Here is a 23,603-nt window from a genome sequence, read left to right as displayed (position 1 = left end):
GCACTCCAACCATTATTGCTTGGCGGGCAGCAACATCTCCTACTCCCACAGCCTTTTCATCATGGAAGGAAAGAAAAAAGCTGCTCAGTTCTTTTGAAAAAAATATCTGAATTTGTTCAGAAGATGGTTTTAAGCTGTGAATGGGAAATGACAGAAGGGCATTTGTGCTGCCTGTAATCAGACACAATAAACCCAAGAAAGGAGAAGCATTCAGGATTTTTCTTCATGCTTTGCATTTTGGTTGCTAACTAAAGGGACCTTTAGGATGCTACTCTGAAGGAGCTAACTCTCCTAAATGCCTTTTATGAGGAATTTAGGGTCCTACCCAAGCTTCTGGAGTTCACTCTCAGGATCAGGTTCATTAAATGTAATAAGTTTTATGTACCAGGTGCTCTAAAAAAATTGGCCCTTGGTGACTAATGTAACATATCACATGAAATCAGTAGCAGAGCAATTAAAAGATCCCAAGTTTCCTGAACCTGGTTGTGCTCCTCACAGCAACAGTGGATGAAATTTATGAAAAAGACTCATCATTCTCTGTAATAGTTACAACCAAATCAGCAGCCAGTGACAAAATTAAATTAAAAGATCCAGACCTTGTCAGCTCCTTGTTCTTACAAAAGGAAATTCATATGGTAATATGCAGTCTAACTCCTATGTGGATAGAAACTGCATATACAAAGATTCATGTTAACATCTAGAACAGAAGGAAGGTCTTTTTAGACATTATAAATATCAGCACTCATCACTATATGCAAGTAGATAATTAGGGTAATTATTCCCAATTAGCAGCTGCAAGCCCTGCAGATGGGAATTTCAGGGGCTGGTAACTATTGTAAGAAAGCATTTCTGCAAGCTGCAAAGCCCGTTTCATGTTTTGGAAAATATACATTTAATGACCCTCACACATGCTGATAAATATTTTTGTTAATATTTCAAAATAAAAATCTTTCCTGCAGTAGTACAATACTTCTGCTTTTCTTTAAAGCTATGTTTGGGTCTCAGATGGTCTGGATTTGGAAAGATTTTTCCAAGTATTTAACCTATCAGCTAAACTAACTGATGAACCAGGCTGAGTCGGGACTCAAATTTTGCTTCTATTCTCAGTCCATGAGGAAAAACAATGTCAAGGGCCCTTTTGTTGGCCTTTGAAGACAGCAAAAGGACTCCAGCTGTTTTCCTAGGCTCTGCATGAAACCTGAGAGAACACTGTCAAATTTGCTTGCCAGGCTCCAGAAGCATTTTCCCTGTGTTCATTGTATTCTGCTCCTTTGGATGGCTCAAGGGTAAAAACTAGACATATTTTAATTGTGAATGTGATTTTTCAACCATAAATGCTTCTGTGATAGTCAATGAGTTACTCTGATTAGAAAAGGATTCTTAGTGCATTTTGTACATCACAGGCACAAATGGAGTAGTACTTCTTCAGTTTTTAGCTTTTATGTGAATTCATTTAACTTATGAATTCAGGAAGCAAAAGAAATGTAATCAACAGCAGTAGTAAGGCACATAACTGTAAGATTTGTCCTTGTGAAGCTCCTTATCACAGTGAAGAAACTTAATTTGTAGATACTTTAATGTAAAAAATCAGTCATTTCTATCTTTTAAAGTAAGATTTCTACTTCAATCAACAAATAAGCCAGTGTTTACTCATTTAAATCCAGTCCTTATCTAGTTATTTGAAAATGGAATTTCAGACAAAAAAAAAGTTGAGAAACTAATCATTACTTGCATTTGACTAAGTAAAAGGTTATTGATCAATGTCTTTTAAAACTTTCTATTTAGTTATCTTTGAGCTAAAATGAAGGAAAGAAATTTCAAGCCAAAATAATTATTCGATGAAAAACTTTTGAGTTTTCTGAAAAAAAGAATATTAAGACTGAACATAATAATTCAGCTTTAGTATAGAAAATTGACCAGTATAGATTGCAGGAGGCCCATGTGTGCTGGGTTTGTGTGTGTGGTGGGGTTTTGATAGTGGGGGAGGGTGCTACAGAGATGGTTCCTATGAGAAGCTTCTCAAAGCTCCCCCAGCTCCAAGTCAGACCCACCTCTGGCCAGGGCCGAGCCAAATAGAGATGGTGGCTGCGGCTCTGTGGTAACATATTTATGAAGGGGAAAACCTGGAGCAGGGAGAGGAGTGAGATGTGAGACAGACCTATGCAGACACCAAGGTCCGTGAAGAAGGGGGGAGGTACACTGGAGCAGAGACTCCCCTGCAGCCCGTGGTGAGGGGGCAGGCTGTCCCCCTGCAGCCCGTGGAGGTCCCCGGTGGAGCAGATGCCCACCTGCAGCCTCTGGAGGACGCCACGCTGGAGCAGGTGGCTGTGCCCAAAGAAGGCCGGGACTCTGAGGGGAGCCCCCACTGGAGCAGTCTGTTGCTGCGAGGACTGCAGCCTGAGGCACAGACCCACGCCAGAGCAGTTCATGAACTGCAGCCCGTGGGAAGGACTCACATCAGAGAAAGTCTGTGGAGGATGGTCTCCTGTGAGAGAGGGATCCTACACTGGAGCAGGGGAAGAGTGCGAGGAGTCCTCCCCCTGAGGAGGAAGGAGCAGCAGAAACAACATGTGATGAACTGGCCACAACCCCCATCACCATTCTGCTGTGCCACTGGGGAAGGGGTTAGAGAAATTGGGAGCAAAGTTGAGCCTGGGTTGAAGGGAGGGGTGAGGGGGAAGGCATTTTTAAGATGTGGTTGTATTTCTCACTGTCCTGTTCTGTTTGATTGATAAATTAGTAGTGGTGGTGGTGTTCGAATTAAATTGATGTCTTTTTTTTCCAAAGCTGAGTCTGTCTTTTGTCCTTGACCATAATTAGTGAATGAGCCCTCCCTGTCCTTGTCTTAACCCCTGAGCCTTTTGTTTTTTCTCCTCCTCATGCCGCCGGGGATCTGTGTGATCTGTTTCATTCTTCTTATCTGGTTTCACCTTTAGTCTCCCTTTCTTCTGTCCTGATCTTGCTTCTTTAATTTAATACCTCTATGTTTACTTGTTCACGCCCTTTTAAAACTTCCCCCTTAATCCCTTTTTAGGACTCAGAGCACTAAGTCTGTTCACCTGGTTTGTTGCTAATTCACGTATCTTGAAAGGGCAGTAAAGATGACAGGCAGATCTTACTAGTTACTTAAATCCGATCTCCAAGACTGCTGAAACCAGTGGGAGTATTTCCTTCAGCTCTGCAGTGAACTGTCTATAGAAAGTCTCAAATATGACTTGAAAGTCTTTATTAGACATCTTGCTTTCCAGAAACTCCTTAACATATGTTTAACTGGAATTTCAGATTTATAGCATATTGGTAAATAATGCCATTGTACAGTTTAATGTATATGAAGTCATTATGTTGATCAAGAATTTGATGCTGCCAAGTGCATCAGCCCCAGTTCACTGATGTACTCTGTCACATCCTTCTTTTTAACCATGAGTCATTATAATGGATTTCAGAGAGTTGCTTATATCCTTTAAATTAAGTAAATGCTTAAGTGTGTTTCTGGATTAGGACCAGAGGACTCGGCACCTTGGAAAATTAAACAAAAAGCAGAGAATGAGCAATACTGTCAGAGACAGGCTTACTGAATTTATCCATAAATCTTAAAAGAAGGCTGATTTCTCTGCCAATTTGTGGTGCAGAGAGATACCCGTCCACCAGCTGTGGATTATCTGACTACCAATCTTACTGTTTCAAAAACCATATCAACTGCAACAAAGCAGCCTCAGTGAATTGTATTAATAATTAATCATATCAGGCTATGTTACTGATATGTTACAACATCTATGAATTATTTTTTAGTTCCTAAATAAGAAAAAGACAAATTGTCACATTTACTTTTTTTTTTTTTTTACAGAAGTTTGCCCTAAATCAGAATCCTATCCATTTATGCCAAAATCACACTTTAGTTTAGCTTAAATACGTCATTCACCTTCCTGAAAAGCAGCCAAAGCCCCCGATAAGGAGAGTTCGTAAGACTCTGAAGTGCTCAGCTTTCAGTTCTAAATCTGAGACACCTCATCAACTTCCTGTTTATCAGCTGAAAATCTGTGTGCAAACTTTTAAGAGGTTAAACTAAGCTTCTTCCTGTAATTTAGGGCATATCTACAAATAGATATTGCAGCTCAGTTTACAAACCATGACTTGATTGTGCCTTAGGTTCCAACATTTATAAACTGAAAATTTCCAATCTTGAAGTTGGAATTAAATTGCCAAATCATTTGAGGACCTTAGAAATTTCTTTCTAAGTTATCTGTTTCTGAAGAATAAAAAAAAATCATTACTTGCCTATAAAATTAAAAATTGAAGGAAATATTTAAGTGTATGAAAAGAATAATGCACACTTCACGTGTGTGATTTATGGTCTCCATTAGGTACCTCAGGATGAATGGGGAGGATACCCAGCTGGTGGGAAAGATGAAGAGATCCCCTGCAGAAGAATGAGAAGTGGGAGCTATATAAAGGCCATGGGAGATGAAGAAAGTGGAGACTCTGATACTAGCCCCAAGACATCACCAAAATTAACGGTTCGACCAGAGTCATTATTAAAATCCATTGGACAGAGACCACTGGGAGATCATCAAAAGTAAGTTTCGCTATACCACGTTATACACCTTTCTGAAAGTTGCCATGACTTGGGTAATTTTTCTTTGTGTCCTACTGGTAGTGGTCAGTATCCATGAGAAAATATAATACTGTAGTTAAAAAGATAACTTTTGAGTCTTCGTTTCTTGTGATTACTGCATGAAAAACTACCATCTTCCTCCATCCATGTAACAAACCTGCTACTTCAGAAGGAGTTTGTTATGTTTACTGAAACAATTATAGCCATATTTTTATCAAAAGTTTAAAATTCTGAATATTTTTTCTCTGGAAGAATTGACTGATATTAGAAGTCTTTGTTATTTCATTGCTTTCTCTGAAATAGAAAATACACTCTGTACTAGGTGTAATAACAAATACATAATTGTATCCTATATTTGGCATCTTACACCTTTTTTATCAGTACAATGCTTTATGTATCAGTTGTACTGTATGATACTCATTTAAACACATTGTGGAGGGGTTTGTTTGACTGGGTTTTTTTTCCATTCATACTACCTACAATATGACCTATTAAATAATTAAGGCAAATTTTAAAACTATAGTAAAATGTGAAGTTATATAAGTTTTCCAATAGATTTTTTTTCTCCATTTTATCTTTTCAATCATTTTATATCTAAATTGTAAGTATAATTCTGAATATAGTTTCAAAGTGGTAGCCTGATTTAAAATCTGCACCTTCAGTTAATGAGACTGGGTGTTTCTCATATCTTAGAAAATCGACCTTTTTGCCTGGAGTAATACATAAAATGAAGAAATTAAGAGTGAAACCTTTGATCAAAGGTTGATTATTCTTCTGTAGGTTAATACCATGTACAGTATACCATAGTGACTCACCTTTTCATAAAATAAAACAAAACAAAAACCTTAGGCAAAAATCCTTTTGGCTTAATTAAATTGAATTATTTGGCTTGTGATCTGGAAGAAAACCATCAACTTTCAGTATTACTGAAGAGAACATTTTACAACTCTGTTGTTTCATATAGCTTGCTCATGCATCTCAGTAGGCTCAATTCAGATGCACAAAGGCATCTGTACCATGAGTTGCTATAAAGATTTGAGATACCATGAAATAAGACTGGTAGGTGTCTGGTCTCAATTGGCGACTAAAACCCAGGCAGGATACCTAATGGCATCTCAAAGAGTGTCAGAGACCTATATTTAGGTAACTGAGCCAAATTCTGAATGTGAATCTGTAGGATTTGCTAGAATATTAGTTCCAATGATGAAAACATGGCCTATAACGTAAGTATTGCTGGAAAACCTGTACCTGGCTGATTTCTAAAGATGTAAAGATGAGCTCTTAATGACAGTGGTTGGAAGCAACATTTGAATTTTTTATACCCTCAGTCATTGTATGTGGGCTGAATTTTGGGTTTGAGTCGTGCTGGCTACATTGACTGGTTCAATTCAAATTTGTGAAAGTTCATGGGAAACAAAAAAGGTGGTTAATTTTCAGCTTGTGAGTATGTGTCAGAGGGAACAGAGGTCTTTCAGGATGAAGTGCTTGTAATTTCTCAGCCATGTGGAGACATATGTTGTGAATTCTTCAGTCCTGGATTTTCTCCTAAATGTCTCTGAAAGCTGTGGGTGTTGCAAAAGGGCAATTATCCTTGTGGGATAAGATGTGCTAAGGGAGAGTGATCTAGTGTCTGTGGTTTGCTAAGAGTGACCCTTCTGAAGGCAACAGGGAAAGAGGAGACAGTCGTCTTTCTCAGACTTCTACACATTGCCTGGCTGTCTTCCTGCTGGTAAATGAAACATTTCCAGAACACATTCCTGAGTACAGACACCTGACAGTGTACACTGAGAAAGTTTTGGAGTGGTAGACTTGTCACTTGGGTCTATTAGCACTGTCCCAGTCACTGCCTGGCCAAGTTCTGGGCACTGGTGTAGACCAGGGATCATTCCCAGGAAGCAGTTTGTATGCAGCCATCCTGCTTTGGAGGATATGTCAGATCCATTGTAGTACCATAAACTAAAATCTTTTCTCAGAGACAGTTCCAATTTTCCAAGTACTTAGACCAAACAAAATATATTCTATTCTGGTTTTTGTTTTCAAATATGGTTGGGCCTCCCACAAGTGAATGTAGATAATGGCACAAATTTTCCAGTGAGCAGCAAGTCTCAGTGCCTTGTCTAGACCCCTACAGCTTATAAACAGATCCAGACAATGTCTAGACATACATATGTATTCAAACAAATAATGTTTCAAGAAAAAAAAGTCTTTCTGATCTGTTAAATCCTGAAGGCAGATGCTTATTAGTAGGTCAACGCCAAATGTTGTGTCTTCTGTCAGTTTTCCATGTATTGAAAATACACTGCTCAAAATGTAATTGATTAAAACACAAGTGAGATGCTGATGCAGTATACTGGGGTTGACAGCTCTGCCTGTTCATGGTCCCAAAGGATTTAATGGCATAGTTACCACTAACTGCAGTGGGAAAAGGAGGAAGCATTTTGTAATACTGTGAAATATTATTAGGGGCTCTGTTGAGAATTTGTCGCAAACACTGCACTAGGAATAATTGAGCAGCCAGGCTACGGCTGACAGATATCTTTTAAATCCTCAGTTTTCCCTTAAACTGAGGGGCAGCACCTTGAATCTGCCAGCCTAACATACATGGTTTTTTCCGGTGAACTTCAGGCAGAAATGTGACAACTATTCTGGCTGTATGTCTTTCTTGCAAAAATCTGTAAATTTCAGCAGTCCTAAAGTAGACAGAAAATTTCTTGTCTCACAAGAATACAAAGTGCTGATCCTAAAACTGGAGTTTCACCACAAGCCATCTCCTCCCAGTACGTGTCTGTCTCCCTGTCACTCTGGTTACCTTTTCTGTCTGGCAGATTGCTATGAAGGATATAGCAAGGGATGATGGTTATGGAACCTTCCTTCCTCCTCCAGCACAGCTCAGTAATCCCCACTGCATACTGAGTACCTTTTGTACCACCGATCATGCTGCTGAGCCAGAAGCCAGGGTTTGAGCAGCATTCCTGCGTGTGTAGCAGGGCTGAATAGCATCTCTGGCATGTATTATGAGAAATTACGTAATTTGAGATGTCAGCTGCATTAGCTGGCTTTTTAGCTTGTTTACCAGGATGGAGGCAGCTAATGCACAGAAATAAAATGGGGTTTATGCTCTCTACGTCCTCCATTTGGGTGACAGAATAGCTCAGAACTGGGGTTTGACAGAGCACCAGTAAACCTGTAATAAAACCTGAATATTGATAGTTTTGGTGTAAAAACATGCACTAGCTGCAAAACAAACCGTATGTAGGTGGGTTTCATAAGAGTAAACCTAGATTGCTATCACCGTCCCGAATAGGATAAAAATAAAAATTAGAAAAGCCTTCACTTAACCTTCAACAGACTTCTGACATCTGTGCATGTTTCTCCTCTGAGTTTTATTTGCAAGGAGGTTTTTTTTTTCCATTTAAATTCTTTTTCTGCCTTGATAAAAGGTAAACCCCTATTTTGTCAGTTTGTGTTGCTCAAAGACTCAGCAAATTGAACATTAAAAATTCACAAACAATAAAAATGCATATTTGTATCTGAATAAATTATTTTAACAACATACAAATAGGTAAATGTAACTGATTTAAAAGAAGCATTAGAATTCTGAAATAGTTTCTTTTAAGTTATTCTTGGAAAGGAGTATATTTTACTCCAAGTGGGAATAAAAAAAGAAGTGCAGGGTCTGCCAGTGCTGGTTTAGGCAGATGGCAGAAGCAGGGCATATTCCCAACCACTGCCATCTGATCACCACCTCTGTCCAAGTGCCAGCACGGCCGGGGTGATCCCCAGCCCACTTCCCACCTAGGCACCTGGCTCTCCTCAAGATAGTGCCCAGGCCTGTTTCAGGGATTAACCCTGTTGGACACAGCCACCCTCTCTATAGGGTAAGAAACCGTACAGGTCAGTTGGCTGAAGGGTCAGGTAATGGGCCTAGCTTGTTTCGAAGTATAGCCTAAGTGACTCAAATTTTGCTGGATTTTTCAAAAATTAAATGCACCTAAATATCTACATTACTTACTGAAGATAAATGCATTTCAATTCTTTCATTGTGAATGCTGTTTCAAAACTAAATAGTATGTTGCACTACTTAGTCCTATAACATCAAGTTGAAAGCCAGCATAATTTATTATTATTATGAAATTGCATTTGAGTGAAATATAATGCAATCAGGCTTGCTGTGGTGGAGACAGGACACATACTGAATCTGTTTTCTTTCCAACTTTTTGCTTTCTTGGAACAGTGCCAGCAATACCATTTATTGTGGAAATTATCTTGACTCCCAGGAGAAAAAATAGAAAACTTTTTTAAATTATTTTTTTATTTGGCATTTTGATTAGACATACAAAATCTTTCAGATGTCAGTTTTAGTATCCTATGAACAAATACAGGGATTCTGGAGGTGAAATGCAAGCCCTTTCAATTCAGTCCATTGTTTTCTTCTGTACTGTGATGCTACAGGGGATGGAGTTGAGCTATGTTGGAAGGTAGTTTGCAGAAGGTAGCTTGTAGAAGGTAGGCAACTTGCTGCTAGGTATTTTCATTTACAGTAAAGGTCAAAACAGCTGAACCATTTATGGAACTTGAAACAAAGGGAATGTCTGTCCTAAATAAGTTTTGTGCAATCCTGGAAGAGAGACTGACCCATATGATTTGTAAGGGTATCCTTCCAATCTAGTAAATGTCATTTCTCCGTATTTGTGACAAAAACAAGCAAAGCTGGTAGATGGAAGCATCAAAGACAGTGGGATCCAGAAAGGAAAGCTGAAAAGAAAACAAGACTATGTGATGGAAAATCAATTCTGTGACTGAAGAAAATGTTCCAGTTATTTGGTGTTTCTTGTTTTCAGGAAAAGAGTACTTAATATACTGATTATGTAAATGAACAGGATAGCACTGTAGAAATAGCAAGTTCCATTTTCAGTATCTCCTTTTTGAAGTGTTGGGAAAGACTCTGAAAAGGGAAAGACTCTGAAAACTGTCTAACCATTTAGTCAAAAGGGATAACAATAGCATTTAGCCCAAAGTTAACACATTCTATTTGAAGATTGTACTGGTATCACTCACGCAAATGAAGAGTCATGCTGTGCTGAAGTTTTCCATTATGCTCTGAAGTGACTCATGGGAAACTAGATGCTGCAAACATGAAGATGAAATAGGTTAAACTACAACAAAATCAAATCGGTGACAGCAATGTGTACTTCTGTTTTGTGAACATCTGATGGCAGGCTTCACTGTGGCAGCTGGTAGTCCAGATACCTTAAGCTGATGGGTGAACAGACAGAAAGGCATGTGAGCAGATAGGTAGTACAAAAAGAAGTCTTGGTATTGCAGTGTGCACATGTGGACAAGTGGGTGTGCTGCAAAAACTTAATCGATTAAGAGTTTAAGCACAGCTTCCTTACTAGAGAAATTAATGTCCTATTTCAATGCTATCCATTGCTGTGCAACAGTAATACAAGTTTTTTTTAATTTTAAGGGTAAACTTCAATTTCTTCTGCATTTTGAATTACTAATGGTTTTGAAGCCATTCCTGAGAAATATTTTCAGTAGAAGAGATGGGGAAAATCACTAGAAAAGTAATCCATCTTTTATACGCTTTTTATTTATCTTTGTTTTTTTCCTCATTCTTCTGACTCTAAAAAGCCTCATTACACACTTCATTAGTAGTTTTCTGAGGCCCTATAGTTTAGTAGCATCTATTCAGAGTCTCTGAGGGATGAAATTGGAGATTTACTGAGGACAGTTTGAGGGCTAATTACAAAGCCTTATCAACTAGTAATACTATCAGTGGGCCACTGGCACAACGATAGTGTTCTCTGTTGTTGTCAGTAAAATCTGGGTTAGATTAGTCCACAGGGTTAAGAGGGAATGTTGATGAAGGGCAGCTTGTCATCTGGCTACCTTGGAAGTATCTTTTATGGATCAGAAGATGGTCCCCATCCTTTCTTCCTTTGCACAATAATAGTAAACACTCTTAAGCAGTGTTAGGCACCTTGTTCTCTTAGAAGTAGCGTAGTGTGAAATCTGGGGAGTAATTGAGCCCAAATCTCCTGCCTCATTGTAGTGAATACCAACTTTATGCTGTAAGGCTGAAATGTATCACTCTGGATTAGGGATAGAAAGGTGGATCCTAAGGCTCTGAACAAAGTTCAGAGTCTCCTCAGGAATAAACCAGGCTTTTGTCAGAAATATGCAATTATGTAATGGGTTGCAGTGAAAATGCAGTAAGATTCAGGCCAGTCTCACAAGCACAAATACTGATATCCAAAAGAAAATACAGTTCCAGTACTTATTTATTCCTGCTTTCAACAAATGTTAGTTTTACTTTTCTTTTGAAAAGGATCAAGACCTCCCTTTCTCATTTGTTTAGCTTTTAATAAAAGCTAAATGAGACTATGAAGTATGTGTGTAAAAACACTTTTCTTCAGGCAAGAATTTGAAAAACAAGATGCTTTAGGGTAAAAAGCAGAAATCATATATATATTTTCACTTATCCCAGTTCAACTCTTATTTTTTTTCCCCGGAATTTACATAGTCTCATTAATGTCTTCAAATTCAGCATGAAAAGGTCACTTTTTGCTTAAGACCTATTGGGTTTAATGGACTTATGTGTATGTTTAAATTAAGCTCACACTCAGATGCTCTATTGAGTCCTGATGGCCTCTAGTCTACATTTGTTCTGCCCAGTTATGGTTTTTTTGCATGTATACATGTATATGTACCAAAAGCAAATAAAAGAAAAAGTGACATAGCTTCCTGAAGAAAATTATTACTATTTCAGTCCCATAAAGGGATTTAGGAACACAGACCCCATATTTGAGTTCTGCCTGGATCCTTAGATCCATTTCCTGAACTGCTACCTGATGCTTTAAATGCCTCTAAGTTTTTGCTGTAACATCTGCCTGAGTTTTGTTGTTGCTGACCAGTTCAGTGTCTACTCTCCAGGGCAAGCCCAAAATAGGGTATCGGAACAAGACGTTTAGGATTAGCTATATATGCACATCTGTCATCCCTTACAAATAAGAGCTCTGAGTTTAGATTTCCCACATCAGACTTCTTTATTACATGCACATTCTGCGTGATTTGGAGTACAGGCTTGATTGAGCCTACATCCTCTGTATCTTTGCAAGGAGTGATCAAATCACCAGACTGTTTAACTATTCTGGATGATTTCCTCTCATTCTCTTCTGGTTCATGTTGTACAAAGTCCCTAAGTACTTACTGATGAGAAAGGTTCTCTCCTACCAGTGATTAGTAGGCATTTCATAAGGATGGATACAGCAGTCTCCACCTCTTTCCTAACATATTCCTGTAATGAATCAAATGTTCAATATCTTTCAGGCACCTTTTTAAAAAAAGGCTATGGGTCAATGATGAAAAATATAGGCATCTTAAAAATTTAATTTGGCCCAAATTCTGATATCTATCACTGATCAAAGAGAAGCTCCAGTTTGGCAGAGATTAGAAAATAAATTCTTCACTACAGATAAATTCACCAGATTTATGAGTACTTCCAGTTTTTTCAAAGAACCAGTCTAACTGTGCTATTCTGAAGAAAGAATCACACTTAGTCTATATTTTAAATTCCCCAGTGTGCTGCGTGCAGGCACATCTGTGCCCCTTTGCAGAGCTCTTTTGACTTCAGCAGGGATTCACAGAGACACAGTGTGACTTGCAGCTGCTATACAATGGCACTGCTAGCTAAGCTTAATCATTAGATTCTGGTCGATGAGTTATTTCATGTACCTACAAAGACATAGTTAAGATAGATCCAGATAGAGAAATGAATATCCATTGAAATGCAAATCTCTCTGTAAAATAGGTTTTGATAACTTACGCTACCTTGCTAATCCTAATGCACCTCCCTTTTAGGTGCCCAAGATGAATTCTTTTACAAATTTTATCTTTTTGTCCCAGAATGATACTTCTGAATTGCATATACTGATTTAAACAGAAGTGATTGTACTTTATTTAATGTTCCCATTCATTCTCTGATTTTTGGACAACTGCAGGAATGATCATGAAAATAAAAAAGTACGATTTTAGATATTACAATTCCAAAAATTAATTTTATGGAAAATGGACTTTCATGATATCTGATGCTCCCTTACTAAGCCTGATAGACCCATTCAGCCCCATAAGGTGATTTTCTTGCTGCAACTTTTAGAGGCCTAGGAAGACTTTAATTCACTTTTGTTACCTTTTTGACCCAGAGTGCACTGGTGGCTGAATGTTTGACAGAGAGCAGGTACTCTGGGGAGTGATCACTGTTTTGAATGTGAGTAGATCAAGAAATGACCTTGGCAAGTGTATGACATTTGCTGCATTGTTGGCATCATGTTCATGCTTTTTTAAGCAAAGGTATTAGGTTTGTGACAAAGTATATGATAAAAGATTTGTCTTCTAGAAAACATGTAATGGTTGCTTAAGTCACGGTACAGTACTGCATGTTGTAATTCTAGCTTACAGTAATACTCATCATACAGCAATGACAAGAGACTTCAGGAAACACACCAGAAACCACCCTGGGTATTCATAAGCATCTGAACTCAGTGATGACAAAACATGGGCTGAATTGTGCACAAAGCAATAGAATTCAAGTGAGTGGAGCAAGGTGCTGTGGTACAGACCACAGCGCGAATGCCTCAAACCCCCCAGCACCATATGCCAAAGTCATTGAACTGCTTCAGACACTATCCATGGTCATATAAATTTTCCAAAAGTTATATAAAACAATGCAATGCAGGGGAAAAAAAAAAAAAAAAAAAAGTTAACTATTTACTGTTTATAAAGTAAAGTAAGCATCTTATTCCTTTTAAAAATACACAGTAAATAGAGAAGGAAATAGATGCCTAAGTAATAGATGTCTAAAGATGGGGATATAAGAGTCCTTCCCTTATCATCAGTTAATGCTTGATTGCAGCTATTGGATTAGCTTACATGATTGTTCCTTTCATTAAAACATGTTCTAAATAGCTTTACAAGTCTTCTGTTACAATGGCATAAGTGGGGAAAAGATAAGGAGATGTAGATGTGCTTTTCAGTCTCCTGAAATCTCTTGACAAACATTATCTAATGCCTTTTGATTACAATATAAGTAAACTTAAACTTCTTCCAACATTTTTATTGTACTGAGTCCTATTAAGGACAGCCAAAAGACATGGCAAAACACAGAAGGAAATTTATTTTCTGGAGTCAAGAGAGGAAAGACTTTTTTTTTTTTTTTTTACGTATCTTGTTCCTTGTAGAGCTACAGTAACAGATATTTTCCATCAGTTATTTTCCCCCATTCCACTCTTAAATTAATTCTTGGTGAATTGTGGGCAAGAACAGTTAGATTGTACAAGAAGGAAAAGAGTTTGTGCTTTTATGGAAGCCAATGTCCCCAGTGATGGAGTAGGATTAGATGGCTGTAGCAGGGGTGAGCTGGACTCTGCTGACAGATAGAGGTGTTAAGGGTACTTTTGAAATCTGAGAAGGACAGAAGTAGTGTAAGTGGCCCAATTCTGGCTTCTGTGATGATGTTTTAGAGGATCTTGAGCAGGACAACCACGAGCAGAGAATTAAGAGGAGTAGTAAGGATTAAGGTCTGGGTTGGCCAAGAATGAAGTATACCTGTACTTGGGGGGTTTTGGTAAAGTGAGAGTTCTGGGGCTGGAGGAAGGGACAGCTTTCACATAGGAGCAGCAGGGAATATGAGGTTTGGATACAGAGGCCTGAGTTTTTGCGGACTAGAGAAATGCAGGAAAAGGGAGGCTGCAATGCAAGACTTAGAAACTGCTAAGCAGGAACTCTGTTTTGGATTGCTGTCTTCTCCCTTATTCTTTGTCTATCTTTTGCTGTTGGAATATGCAGCATAACCTCCTTCCCATTCATTGTCTATCAGGGTGACATGCCATCAGATATGCTATCAGATATACTGTCCCAGATAAGCATGTTGTGCTATAGCTCACCTTATGTGGTTATGATACAGTATATTGCCCTCCCTGAATACATTCAGGCAATCTGCTGAGTGCTGAAAGTGCTGTTGCAAATTTAGCTGCCTTCACTGGGAATCCTAAAGCTTTGCTTTTAGAGTAGGGGTTCTCAGGAGCTGCAAGGTCATTACAGGGGACTGCCTTATACTCAAAAGTTTCTCTAGGCTTTGAGTCTTGCTTGCAGCTAAGATACTTCTCCTTAAATTTAAGACCTCTTCCTAGCTGCCCTGGAGTTTCTCTGAAGCTAATGGGTAAGGGAAAGCAACCCTTGAGGGCAAAAAAGCTTTTCAAGGGGAATCCACTCTTAAGATTTTGTCTCTTTGGAAAATCAAATGTGAAGAAAACTGACATAGTGATTTAATTTTTCCTATTACTCTCATCCTCTTCCTTTACAGTACCTTTTCCACAATACTGAACTTTAGAGTCACCTTCTTGATGTCAATGTGCGTAATTTTTTTGTGGTCCTGGAGATGAAACCATCTCATGTACTCATGCTTGTCTTGCCCTTCTTCAGTGATCAGCTGAGATATAAGATCATCTACTACAGAGCATAAAAAAAAAAAATTTCTTTTATCAAAGTGATAAAGCTGTGGTTGGAAATGAAGGTCAAGAATTTTGTTTCGAAGCTTATAGATAGAGTGGATGTTGTTAAAAAGCCAGCATTTACCAATGCCACATGTGGTTTGTATTTTGTAGAGTTCTTGACAATCATGAAAGTTCCTTGAGCAACAGATAATGACATTTGAGAACAACTTCCCCTCAAAACTTTTGGTTCTATGTCATTTTGGTTCTGGATCATGTTTATAGCAAGGTCACCTTTTTTACCACACACTGACACATTTATCCTAGAAAATAACTTTGAGCGTATATCTTAGAAATGAAAACTAAACATTTCTTTTTATTAGGAAAATTTCAAAGTATTAACCAAATAGATGTGAAATTGCTTTTGCAGCCCAATATATTTAACATGTTTTTTTTATTTTGCTATAGTCCTATGAATCAATTGCTCTGCTCTGATAATATCTTAGGTAATGTCCAAACTCATCCATCAAAACTCAGCTGCTTAGCAGTTACTATGGAATACTGGGCTTCTTTCCCTAAGAAATTATTGCTGTAGAAATTGTTGATAGCAATACCTCATGAGGAACTCTTATGTGCATCATGAAATACTAAGTTGTTGAGCATTAATTAGCAAAAGAGATGGTTATTAGGAGCCAGTTTAAATTAATTACATTTTAAGTAGTTTATAAAATAATTAATAATTTATAATTTAATTCTATTACTTCTGTCTTTTCTTAATGTGACCCATATTTTAATGAAGAAACCTCAGATGTATCTTTCACAAGCTGTTTCTGAACTCAGAATCCCAGATTTTGCCACCTGAGGACAAGCAGAAGGTCCAGAGGGGGCTCATCTAACTGTTTTGAAAAAAATATTAAATTAACAATACCAGACAAATGTAGTAAAGCATATGCAGAGAAACTGAATAACACAAAGCAGGTGACAGTTACCAACCTGCTGGTTATAGAGGAAAGGAGGTTTAGTTACATCCAGCAACTAAGTATAGATAGGGAGGCTCTACACCACTTTGCCTAATCTATTATATTTGTATTCATACCTCTGGGAACAAAAAAATGCTGCTACAGTTGTTGTTTTCATCAACTAGGGCCATATTAGACCCACTATCGGACAGCTATCTTAATCTTCAAATCACTTTGACTGTAATGACTTAATTAACCTCAGATCACATTCCTGCATCAATCTCATACATTTTCATTTTGGTTTTAGCAGATACAGCATAGTTTCTACATAGCTTACCTCTGTCATGAGGTTACAGAGGTATTCTATACAAATCACTGAATAAAGACAGGAACTAAAAAATGGGGTTTCTCCAGGGAAATTTCTTAAGAATTCAAAAAAATGCCTGTCTTGTGCCAAGATGAAAACAAAACCTGTCCTTTTTTACTGAAGAGGAAGGTGGCAGTGTGTCTTAGAGGATCAGATAGCCCAGCTATTGGGACATGCACAGAGGAAGCAAGGCTACATCTATGTTGACCCCGAGCTGACCAAGTCAGGGAGAACACATGGAAGTGCTTGAGAACAGATCTCTCAAGTATAAGGTTGGGATGGTCTATAAATCCCATCTGCTCTTGCAGCTGCTGGTGTAAGGGGACCCTAGGTCATCCCATGTCTGACATCAAAGGACATGGCCACACAGCGAGATGGAGCTCAACACTATTTGCTGCTCCAGACAGAGCCATGATAAAAGATCTGAGATTCCTCCCCAAGTGCTCCTCATGGATTGCATCCAACTCAAACTCAAACTCACATTGTGTCCACTCAGTGAGGAAGGATGAGTCCTTCCTCAACCACCAGCATATGGTCACACTCAGCAGTTCATAAAAATGGACTAAGAAACAAGATCCTGGTTTGTGCCTCCTTTTTGCACCAGGAGTTGAGCGTATGGCTTTCTCATTCACTAAGTGGTCTGGTCCTTCCAGAGGGGAAGTTTCCTCCTTCACAGGGAAATTCCCAACAGCCTGGGCATGTGTCACAGCCACGGATGGACTGAGTGACTCTGCCAGCTCAGCTTGAAATGACTGTATTGCCAATATTGACAGATGTTCAACTGGCACAAATCTATTGTTCACATAAAATGTGTTTTTGTTAAAGCTACCTTTAAGGAATACATTTAAAAACTGCCTGTTTACCACACAACCCCCAACATTTTCTGAAATATTAATTAATTTATGCACTGATGTTTGGGGATGAGTGTCACATGACTTCTAAAATCTGATTTTCGGAGGTTCTGAGGAGGCTGGTAAACCTTGTTTGCTACTTTAATTTTTTTTTTTTTTTTTTTTTTAGTTTTGTATTAAAAGCAAAGTACTGCTCTTTTCTTAGGCTTATTTATTTTCCTGGAATGATAGATAATCAATATATTTAACATAAAACATGAAGACTAACATACCCTTCTAGTGAAAGCATACTGAAAATGGCTCAGTGTGGTGTTAAGATCCCAGTTCTCCAAACTGGGAGATGTGCTGTAAGAAGAGAATTTCTGGAGCTTCATGCAGTTGCTCTAAGTACCTTATTAATCTATTTTTTTAGCTGAACATGGGATATTTTGATCTTTTGTAAAAATATATCAATCTTTTGAAGATAAAAGGTCTCTTGATGCCTAACACCCTGATGAAAACCAGATGACAAGTAGCAGATTTTATCTATGAAGAAAGATTTTTAGTTATTTTGGTTTGTGCTTTAGCTCTGGTTCTTATTCCTGTTGACCTAGACATTCTCTTTTAGTAAAGTTCAACATTAATAGCCAGGAGGATTAATGATGTTTAAATACAACAAAGACTTAAAATTTCATGTCATCTAGGTAGCAGAACTGCAGACAGATTCTCTGCTCGTGCTAAGGCGTTTGTCTACAACAGATCTATGATACTTTATACAGAGAGACATTTGGTCCCTGGGGAATGGATTTGTGAGTCTCATATAAATTACTGTCTTTAGTGTCCTAATTGATTCCATCTGTAGTTTTACACCCTTTCCTTTTTTCTTCCTCTTTCCTTTGTAGTCAGAGCTACCTTCAAACTGCAAGTGACGTGCCTGGGGGTCACAACCTGGATCCCTCTGCAAACTACAATTCCCCAAAGTTTCGCTCAAGGAATCAGAGCTATATGAGAGCAGTGAGCACGCTCAGTCAGGCCAGCTGTGTTAGTCAGGTGGGAAATTCTTGTTATAACTTTTCTTATAGGTTAATCACAGATGTGAGAGTTGTTACTAGTGGATGGTTTTAGTTTTTTTTTTTTTTTTTTTAATTAATATCAAAGTAAGGATGTGATTTGTCAAAGTAATTCAGTTCTAAGGAATGTAACCCTTGTTCAAAATTTCAAGAAAAATACTGATTACTAGAAGCAAAGGGACACTGTCACGCATAATATTTTCCATTTATATTTCATTAAAAATATAAATACCGGTATTTTCATTTTCCATCTATATTAAATATTTAAATGTTAAGATTCAGACTGAGCACAAGGGGCACACTCCTACAGTACTCATCCTGTGAAAATATCTACTCAGATTTCAATAAATGTGGGTTGCCAAATTAAGATATAGATTGAAATAATTATGCTCCAAAGAAGCAGTGATTCATCTCTAAACTCAATCCCTCGTTCTTCTTGGGTGAAATAATAAGTCCCAAGAATTATTCTATGTATGGGGACTTCTGAAAAGAGACATTTTTCCACCCTGATAGATTTATGTTGGTTAGTTAGTACTAATTCATGTTGAAGTGAGATCTGAATTAGGCCTGAAGTGCAAGAAGCCTTATGAAGTATGTGCATGTTCTGTTTAGCAGAGGACTTTATGTAAAATTTCCAATGCTTCTAATGTTCATTGGTCCTGACATTTCTTCACTGTGTTGCTTCACAACAGGTAGGCCCTGCCCTCTTCTCAGACATGTATTACTTTATTTTTCTTTGACCATTTAGTGAGGCACCTAAGGGTATAGTAGCTGATTATGCACAATGGTTATTGAAAAAAATCTTTTTTTAAACAATTTTATATTCGTTCACATTCAATTTGCATTGCATGGCTATTCAGGCCTGGATTCAGCTTATCTAACTTGAGGTTTTTAACTGAGGCAACAACTAAAGCTTCTTCTGTGTTTAATGGAATGAAAGAGTTTCTTCCAAGACAATGCACATCCCAAGTGGGCTGAGAGCCCTCTGGAAATGCTTGTCAGTCTCTGCTGACTGTAGAGAGTTGGGAGGGACTGGTCGCCTGACTAATGCCCTTCAGGAAGATTCCTTAATTTATTTGGGATAAATCTAAGTATAATCTTGTATAGCACCCATCAGAATGAGAAATAGACAGTCAGTCATTTTCCAAACCCTTCATTATTTTTCATATCTCCCTTGTGAATCCTGTCCTCATCATCCTCATGCCTTGGCGTTCATTACCCTGCTTTGGTTATTTTCTATTTTTATTACACTCTGGTTTTGAGAAAGCTTCACAAGAATTAGATCCTGCATTCAAAGCAAGTGCTGTTGGCTGTCACCTATCAATGTTGTAATACAGAACTATTCTGCCTCTTTGACCATGCTTGTGCACAGAGGTGTTCACTCAGCTGTCCATAATGACTAATTGGTTTCAGCAGTGGTTAAAATTCTTCATTCCAGTGTGCATTACCTGGAAAGATGTCCACAATAGATTTCATTTGCAGTTAGACTGCTCAATTGGTCAGATTAACTAAACCTGCTGGATATATTTCCTTACTTTCTTTTTCAGTCTACACTTTATTTTGTGTCAACCACACACTTCCTACCTCACAGTCCAGCGGTTTCCAGACCAGTAATAAATGCATTTAATAGATATTACACAAAGTAAATGTATTAAAATAACAAGTTCTGAACTTTTGCTGTTTCCTGTTCTTTTTCCATTAAACCATCATCTTCTTGTTCCATCTACATAATAGCAGTTTATATGATTTGTGGTATTTTTAATGCCTTTTTTTTTTTTTTGTGAGATCCTTTCTTTTTCACTCTTTACCAAGGTAGAGTCAAGAAAGATGCTGGGTTCCAAGGTTTATATTTTTAATTTAAGTTTTAAAACTTTTATTTTTCTATTGTCAGTGACCTTAGTTTGAAAGAAGTGGTTAGAGCTTAAAGTGTTTATGGACTACATTACGATAAATTTCCTGATCAATGATGTATGTAAAATATTTCAGAGATTTTTTTTTTAATCTTTTTGAGATTACATTAGTCAACTTTATTAAAAGCAAATTTTATGAAGGGTAATGTAATTCCTTTCAGAAGAGATGTAGTAGCCAAAATGTCTTACATGAAATTAAAACATCAGTTATTCATTATCATCAGAAGTTCCATATGAAAATTCCATTTACTTAATAAAAATCCTAAAACATTTGAAACACTTGCACTCACTCTGTTTCCACAATTAATAATGTACTAGGAACAGTAATAATGAAAAATGCACTTAGCAGCCATATAGAAAAAATGGTATCAACTGGATGTGCTGTTTAGTGACACAACAAATTTAACTTGGTATTTACATTTGTTCTGATTTCTTGCACTCTCTTCTTAAAAAAAATATTATCAGGAGGATGTATCAGGAGGTCATGCATTTATCTGTCCAATGTTAACTTCCTATCTAATTTTGGATAAACATAGTTTTGATTTATTTACATAGATTCACAGGTAGTTAGGGCTGACTTCAGAGAACCTGATAAAAATGATGCAGGTAGAATTTAGGCTTCAAAGAATCATCTTCAAAACTGCAAAATGCAGTTCCCGACTGAGAGAATCCCTAAGCCTGACCAGCCTGACTAAACCCTGTTTATCATGAAAGCTGCCTAAAAATGCACAGTTTTGCATCATGCCCAACCTGCAGGGCAGGGACAGTAGGTAGATGCTGGCTCCTGCCCAAGCCCCGCAGGGAGCTGGAGGGTGGTGCCAAAATCTCTAAGGGGACAACCTGGGAGGTGATGCAGGTAGGCACAGCTAGGGTGCTCTGACAGGAAGGGTTCCTCAGCACACCCCGCGGCAGAAGTATCAGACTTAAAACAATGCTGCTGAAGAAGAGGCAGCAGTAGTGGCTGTGTCTCGTTTTTCCACAGTAGTTGAATGGCTGACCCAGTTAACCAGGGAATTAACTTGGTTTAGGGCCCTCCTCAGCTAAAGGCGGGCCAAGCATTACTTGCTCTCTGACCACTTTTCACTCTATTATTTCAGACAATGGTTCTTTCACATGCTTCACTGGACACAACTCTAGAGGCTATATTTCTCAAACCTTTCAGAAACATCACCTCCTCTGAACTTACACATCTTCAAGTATGAGATACTTCCTTGAGCCCCTTCATAGTGAGAGGAAGATAACAACCTGCCACACAGGCTAAATGTTCATATGAGTAATAACTTTGCTGATAAGTGAGGAATCCAAGCAATCCACCCTCACCTCCTCACCTTTTGAGGGCTAATATTAGCATAGCTGATTTCTGTTCTCCTATCCTGGCAGAACACAGATTTCTATCAGCACAGAGTGATCTTGTTAGTTACCATTTAATCATGTATTTATAATCCTCTGGATATGCAAAAAGACATTAAATGTAAAATTAAATGTATGGCATGTGTGATGTACTTACTATATACATATAAACAGCTGATGTAAGTTAAAAAAATGTGAATGTGATCAGAAGGGATTACTACATTTTAACTATTTGCTAAAACAGTTCTTCATCAATGTACAGGTGTCCATTTGAGATGTTGAGGCCGTGATGATCACAAAAAAGCAAGTCAAAAATCAAATGCCTTGTTGTTGTTTATTCAGATGAGTGAAGCAGAGGTTAATGGGCAATTTGAATCGGTGTGTGAATCAGTGTTTAGTGAAGTTGAAGCTCAGGCAATGGATGCCCTTGACCTCCCTGGATGTTTCCGAACAAGAAGCCACAGTTACTTGCGTGCCATTCAGGCAGGCTATTCCCAAGATGATGAATGTATACCTGCGATGGCATCTTCCAACATCACCTCAACTATCAGGTCAACCACAGGTAAGCAAATCTACACTGACCCACTGTTCTGCATGTAAAAAATATGTTATCTTATTTTGTAAAAGGATGTTTGACACTGGAAACAATTTCCCTGTGTAGTGATAATATTTGATACCAGTATTCTTAGGTTTATAATATTGTACCGTTGTGGCTACAGCTTGGAATAAGCTCCTTCTGGGGAGAATCCTGCGAGCATAATACAATGGACCTGGATTTTTGACCTCCATTTCCCATACATGCAGTTATCCAGGTGAACATATAAAAATGAAAGTGCAAACGGTATTGTTTAGATACTGTTAGACATTTAGGTATTTTTATCTATCAAGTAATTGGTCTTCTTAATCAGATCAGTTGCACTGATATTAATTTAGGTCCTTAAAGTACTAAAAGAAAAAGAAAAGCAAGATTTTAAATATTTTGATCTGAATCATAAACATTATGACAAGCTTCACACATCTGCTATTACTCATCAGTAACAATTATCATTCATTGCTATACCATTCACTTTTAGGATCTTTCAACATTCTTCTAGCAACTTTCTTTTCTCTTACTAATTGCTTAGAAAAGATGATAGCTTTATTCATTTTAGATTAGTGTTTAGTATTGGTAGAGAAAAGATTTCACAGATAGCAGTTAAATAATTAAAATTAAATCTATTACAAATACATATTGTTTGTTAAGTGATCCAAATTCACTTTTATATTTCCAGCTATGTTAACGTCAGTTCCTAATTATGATATTGTCCTTGCCACATACTATTAAATTGCAATGCAGGCCACCCATCTACAGAAGGTAAAAATAGAGCTCAAAATGTATCATGCAGAAATACTTTTTTAATTATTTGCCTGACACATCTGTTGTATAACAGAACAGTAGGAACTTAGAAAGGAAGTAAGCTAAGGTTGAATAACATAAATTTGCATTCCAGAAGTAGCACAAAATGTTATTTTATCTTAAGCATAGTATTTTAATTGCTATATATAACTTCATGTAAAACCAGAAATTGTGGCTTACAGTGCCACCTCTAGGGATGTTTCTGTCCTTTGTTTAATAGAGATGCTATCATGATACAAAATAAGATTTTATTGCTACTCCAGAGACTAATTTTCATCTATATCATATAGTACTGTGTGGTTATTATGAAGAAAACTTCCATGGCGAAAGACACAACTAAGTATCTAATTTGGTGTCTGACTCCAGGTACTGAATTGGAATACTTTCAGAATTACTTTGGTTACCAGGTTGATTGGTTTTAACCTAAGATGTCTTGCGTCTGTATGTCAGATAAGAGAAAAATTCTCAGTGAAAGGAATTTATTTTCTCTTGAGCAACAAAGCTGAATAATATATGTTTGGGAAAATAACCAGATTGGATATTAAATATATTTGAATCCCAGAGTTTTCATACTTATGAAAAATCTTTTGCATTGATTAGCAGTCTTCTGGTTAAA

General features: G+C 37.6%; 1 protein-coding gene across 9 annotated transcripts in view; it reads left to right on the top strand.

Moving 5' to 3' along the window:
* The window catches only part of DLGAP2 (DLG associated protein 2), a 477,131-nt gene that overhangs the window by 399,258 nt on the left and 54,270 nt on the right, over window positions 1–23,603 (top strand). For all 9 annotated transcript variants that reach the window (XM_042803361.1, XM_042803360.1, XM_042803362.1 and 6 more), the window contains 3 exons: window positions 4,362–4,573; window positions 18,164–18,311; window positions 21,934–22,153. In XM_042803361.1, the coding sequence (XP_042659295.1) occupies window positions 4,362–4,573; window positions 18,164–18,311; window positions 21,934–22,153 (580 nt within the window). The remainder of the gene's footprint in view (window positions 1–4,361; window positions 4,574–18,163; window positions 18,312–21,933; window positions 22,154–23,603) is intronic.

The sequence above is a fragment of the Tyto alba genome, unplaced genomic scaffold (assembly GCF_018691265.1).
Source record: "Tyto alba isolate M040663 unplaced genomic scaffold, T.alba_DEE_v4.0 Super-Scaffold_40, whole genome shotgun sequence".
NCBI classification, from domain to species: domain Eukaryota; kingdom Metazoa; phylum Chordata; class Aves; order Strigiformes; family Tytonidae; genus Tyto; species Tyto alba.
The sequence above is the reverse complement of the archived record's forward strand: the minus strand, read 5'-3'. Positions and strand labels throughout refer to the sequence as shown.